The 5,234-nt window shown below is 35.7% G+C and overlaps 2 protein-coding genes across 3 annotated transcripts; both read left to right on the forward strand.

Moving 5' to 3' along the window:
• On the forward strand, positions 1–2,478 carry LOC148772716 (uncharacterized). The gene is made up of 3 exons (XM_088822306.1): positions 1–168; positions 698–2,302; positions 2,418–2,478. Exons 1-3 carry the CDS (start codon positions 155–157, stop codon positions 2,476–2,478), a joined length of 1,680 nt encoding a protein of 559 aa, XP_088678432.1. The 5' UTR covers positions 1–154.
• On the forward strand, positions 2,466–4,061 carry LOC105952133 (uncharacterized). Of its 2 annotated transcripts, XM_088821080.1 has the most exons (4): positions 2,466–3,227; positions 3,309–3,404; positions 3,513–3,605; positions 3,687–4,061. In XM_088821080.1, exons 1-4 carry the CDS (start codon positions 2,478–2,480, stop codon positions 3,837–3,839), a joined length of 1,092 nt encoding a protein of 363 aa, XP_088677206.1. In that variant the 5' UTR covers positions 2,466–2,477; the 3' UTR covers positions 3,840–4,061. The 2 variants fall into 2 exon arrangements, with proteins under 2 accessions (XP_088677206.1, XP_088677204.1); XM_088821078.1 differs by having other exon boundaries at positions 2,466–3,404.
• Positions 4,062–5,234: the final 1,173 nt, after the last annotated feature.

A 5,234-nucleotide genomic window follows, 5' to 3' on the forward strand; every position in this document is an offset into this window, starting at 1 on the left:
TTAACTCTTCTGGATTTCACAAGCTTCAATCGTATTCAACCAGTTCTTCGCAAGATTAGGGAGTTAGTGCTCAAAGAATGTGATTACGACAATAAGAAGGTGCAAAGAAGGTGAAAGAAGGTGCTTGCACAATACATCGAATTGCGAAGGAGTCATGGAAGTTCCCAAGTAAGTTATTCATTTTAATTTCTTCTTCGTCAATATTTATGCAATATTTATGCTGATTTTTGTTTTTATTTCGTTAAATAGAGATACCCAGGTTTTTCGTCCACAATTTTTTTTATGATATGGCTCGAATCCCTAATTTATCTGAGCGAAATACTGAAATTTTTTATTGGTCTCAGATTTTGCCCTTATTATATTGTTCGAATTGTCTCTTTTATGTCACTTTGTCTGCTTTCAATGTGTATTGTGGTCCCTGTTCGATTTTTTTATTCTTTGGAAGAATGGTCCCAATTTTGGACCAATTTTTATCCACTTGCAGTACATAATTAGCTATTATCTGGAACTTTTTTTATATTCTTTCAGCTCTAATTATGTACTGAATATTATGCATTATGTAATTTCCCAATTTTGGACCAATTTTATCCACTTGCAGTACATAATTAGCCATTATCTGGAACTTTTTTTTTTATATTCTTTCAGCTCTAATTATGTACTTAAATCTTATGCATTATGTAATTTTTTCTTATTATAGGAACCCTGTGACTATAGAATTCCATTATGGAGGAAATTTTATGTGGAAACCTATGATCAAGTATGTTGGAGGAATGGTGGAGTTTTTAGAAATTGAAGATAGAGCCACACTGTCTTATATGTACTTTGAGCAGTTGTATCACTCTCAGTTGGGAATCAATGAGGGATGTTTGATCTACTATAGAGTGGCTGGTGAAACTTTAGATAGAGGTTTGAAAAAATTAAAGGGGGATGAGGATGTAATTCAGATGGTTACAGCTTATGAAGGCCTAGATGTCATTTGCATGTATGCAGAAAATGTTGAAGAAGAAGATGGGAGAAATATTGATCCAGAAGATGAAGATATTGATAAAGCTATTAATGAAGTGTTTGCAGAGATGTTTCCAGAAGCTAATGAACAAGAAACAAACCATCAAGAAGAACAACAAGAAGAAAATCAGCAAGAAGAAGAAGATGATGATAGTGATGATGAAGATTATGAAGAAGATGAAGATAGACCACCATCTGAAGTCAGTAGTCATCCTAGCTGGTTTGAAGAAGGCCTGGAGGTCCCACATGATGATATTTTTATGACTGAAACTATTGGAAAAGAGGCAAGTAAGGGTCCTGATGTGCAAGTGGAAGAATGGTGGTCTGATTGTGGAGATCCTATGGAAGCTGAAGACATCTTGAATAGTGATGATGAAGGTGAACAGTATGAGGAATTCAATGAGGCTACTGGCATGAAGAATCCTGTTTTGTCTGTAGGGTTGAAGTTCTCCACACCACAACTTTTTAGAAAAGCTATGGTCAGATGGAATGTACTCAGAGGTCATGCTATCACCAACATAAAGAATGAGAACAAAAAAATAACTGCCAAGTGCAAGCAAGACTGTGGCTGGAGGATTCATGCATCACCTATTGGCAATACATCAACATTTCAGATCAAGTCATTCATATCAGAGCACAAGTGTGGAAGAGTACATGAAAATGGACATGTAAATGCCAGATTCTTAGCTGAAGAATATCTTGATGATTTGAGAGACAACCATGAAATAAAAGTGAAGTCCATGAAGAGAAAGGTAAGGAAAGACCTTAATGTTGATATCAGTAGGTGGCAAGTCTATAGAGCCAAGCATAAAGTAAAGAAGCTTGTGGAGGGAGACATAGAGAAGCAATATGCACTGCTGAGAGACTATTGTGCAACAGTGCTACACCACAATCCTGGGAGTTGTTTCAAGATTCAAACTGCAGAAGCAAATAACAGAGGAACTCAACCTAGGTTCTTAAGGCTGTATGCTAGGTTGGCTGCACAAAAAAGTGGGTATTTAGCAGCATGTAGACCTATAGTGGGGTTAGATGGATGTTTCCTCAAAGGATCAGTGGGTGGTCAGCTTTTGAGTGCTGTTTGCAGAGATGGGAATGACAATCTCTTCCCACTTGCAATTGCTGTTGTAGAATCTGAGTGCAAGCAGACTTGGTCATGGTTTCTGCTCCAATTACTCAATGATATGGGAAGTGTTCAAGAAAGAGGGTGGGTGTTTATTTCTGACAGACAAAAAGGTCTAGTTGAGACCATAAATGAACTCATGCCAGGTGTGGAGCACAGATACTGCATCAGACACATGTATGCCAATTTCAAAATGAAGTATAAAGGCAAAGAATTGAAGGATCTATTCTGGAAAGCAGCATCTACTGCAAACAAGAATGAATGGCAGTACTACATGAATGAAATAAAAAAGGCTGATCCACCAATTGTTGCTGAGAATGGAGAGGAAGGTCCTTGTGCATTCAAGTGGTTAATGAATGCTATTCCTCAAAACTGGGCCAGGTCACATTTCAGTCCAAGAGCTAAGTGTGATATACTTGTGAACAATATGAATGAAAGCTGGAATAACTACATCATAGATGCCAGAGATATGCACATCATTTCTATGCTGGAATGGATTAGAAAAGCTCTAATGATAAGGTTTCAAGTAAAAAGAAATGGTATGCTGAAGCATGTGGGAAAGCTTGGTCCTAATATCTTCAAGAAATTGGAGAAAATCAAAGAAGCCAGTGCTAATTGCTTTCCTACTTGGTCTGGGGGGATGCTATATGAAGTAGAGTGCCATGAGGGGCCTCATGTTAGACAATGCTCAGTTAATCTTGAAGCAAGAAGTTGCACCTGTAGGATGTGGGATGTGAGTGGACTGCCATGTAAGCATGCAGTCAGTGCAATATATATGAACAAGCATCAGCCAGAGGACTATGTGCATCCATGCTATACTAGGGAAGCTTATTTGGCCACCTACAACTTTCAAATATGTCCAGTGCCAGGAGAACATGATTATGTCATGACTGGATTGCCACAACTTCTGCCTCCAATTATTAAGAAACAACCAGGAAGACCAAAAAAGAAAAGAAACAAAACAGCTGATGAACAAGGCAGCAGAAATCCTTCTAAGGTTTCAAGAAAGAAATTGGCAGTGACATGTGCCAAGTGCCTCCAAACTGGACATAATAAAAGAGGATGCAAGGGACAAATGCATCCTAATTCTAAGTTGTTGAAGGTAATTTATTTACTTAATTTGTACTTTTCATTTTCATATTATTTGGATAATACTAATTTTTTATCTATTCATTTATTGCAGGCAAAAAATCCCCAACCTCCCAGAGTTAAGAGGGCATCAGTTCCTATTGAAGTACCTGCAAACAGTGAAGGCATTTCTCAACCTGTTCCCTTTGAGGTATTTGTTTTGTTTCAATATTTTATCATTGAGTATTTGTTTTGTCTCAATATTTATCATTGAATATTTTTAAATTTATATATCTAACTAGATTTATTGTTTCTGCAGAATTCATTTGCACAAAGTCCTGCAATTCAAGTACCTGCAGCACTGCATTCAAGTCTCTCCTCCCAACCACCTTTATCACAGTCCACTTTTGAGGTTAGTTTGCATTTCACATTTATTTCATTTTTCAGACCTGATTTGTAAATATTTAACCACATTTTATGTTTTTTGGTTTAGAATTTATTTTCCCAAACTACCTCTTCTCAACCAACATTACTGCATGGGCCTAATGGAGCATTGTTCCAGAGATCAAAAACAGGTCCAGTTGGTAGTAAAAAGCAGGGAAAAAGGCAAGTGAAAGGTAAGAAAAAACCAGTTTGGATGCCTTGATTCCAAACTGAGTTGAAGTAATTTTATGATTTTTACTTTTTCCATTGAGAGCCATGTTTTTGTTAGTTAATCTAAACTGATCATTTTTTTGTTAGTTGGCTCAGTGGATCTTTTGTTGTCTGTTGAACAATGAACAAGTTATTTGTTTGGTTATTTATTTTGGCCACTTATGCAAAACAATGTGTTTGTTTGTTGAAACAGTTGGAAAATGTTTTTTTGTTGGTGAATGTTAATTTTGCAGATTATATTTTGTTAATTTTGCAAATTATTTGGCAATTGATATATGCAGTTTATGGAAACAGAGACATTAGTAGTCATTAGTAATAGCTTTTGATTTCAAAACTTACAAACAAGAATTGCAACTGAAATTAAATACAGAAAAAGACATCCAACCATCATTTGCTTCACCATTTCTTGTTTAGCTTCAAGTACTTGAACCCTAGTCTTTATGCCTACAACCATTTGCTCAATTCCCTCTCCAGCTCTAGCTGATGTTGTTCCAGTTGATATGCCATTGATTGAGTAGGGAGTGCACCATCCTTGAAAGCCACAATTTGAATCGGAGCACCCAAAATATAATCGACCCTTTGATGGCTTCTCAGTTTCAACAATTTTTATGACAGCTTTTCTTCCACAAGAACATATCTTCCCGTGGTATCGTAGATCGACAGTTTCATAGTTGTTTGAAGAAGAAGACATCACAAAAAAAAAAAGGGGGGGTGTTGTTCAGCAGCAAAAAAAAAAATGAGAATTAGGGTTTAATTTGGAAAAGATGGTGGGGGTATTTATTGAAGAAGAAATGGTAAATATTGAATGGAAAGTGGTTGAAAGTGGTTGAAATGTGTAAAAATATTAATTTATGGTAAAAAAAACTCAACCAAGTCATTTTCGAGCGAGTGAGATGCACTCTCCGTTAACATTTAACGGATATACTGACGGGCGCTACATTGTGCAAACCACAGGGAGGTAAAAGGCCTATATTGATATGACAGGGGGGTAAAGTGCAACAAGTTGAAACCACAAGGGGGTAAAGTGCTATTTACCCTTTTTTTTACGTCTGGAAAATAATAAAAAAATTAAAATATATTACATATAATTAAATTTTTACTAATAAAAATAATTAACTAAACAAATTATTTTATTAATAATTAGAAACTCGCCGAAACCATATAAAAATCCGCAACCTTAAAACCAATGTTTTCAAAACCGGACGATCATTTGGCTCATGGGTTTATAGGGTCAAACCGGTTCAACCGGGTTTTTAATTTTTTTTAATATGCCATTATTTTATTAATTTTAATATTTAAAAAAATATTATTTTCTTTATATTTTTAATCTCCCACTTATTATTTTCACTTTTATCTACTTCACCTCACTTTTTATAATATATTGCTT

This window comes from Erythranthe guttata, chromosome 1, assembly GCF_056151865.1.
Source record: "Erythranthe guttata isolate IM_541 chromosome 1, IM_541, whole genome shotgun sequence".
Taxonomy (NCBI): Eukaryota; Viridiplantae; Streptophyta; class Magnoliopsida; order Lamiales; family Phrymaceae; genus Erythranthe; species Erythranthe guttata.

Excerpts from the sequence above, each read along its gene's own strand:
- LOC148772716 (XM_088822306.1), top strand. Across the intron at positions 2,303-2,417 it reads AGATACTGCATCAGACACAT|GCTGATCCACCAATTGTTGC; the intron begins GTATGCCAATTT and ends GAAATAAAAAAG.
- LOC105952133 (XM_088821078.1), top strand. The coding sequence starts at position 2,478 with ATGAATGCTATTCCTCAAAACTGGGCCAGGTCACATTTCAGTCCAAGA. Across the intron at positions 3,405-3,512 it reads CTCAACCTGTTCCCTTTGAG|AATTCATTTGCACAAAGTCC; the intron begins GTATTTGTTTTG and ends TTGTTTCTGCAG. Across the intron at positions 3,606-3,686 it reads TATCACAGTCCACTTTTGAG|AATTTATTTTCCCAAACTAC; the intron begins GTTAGTTTGCAT and ends TTTTTGGTTTAG.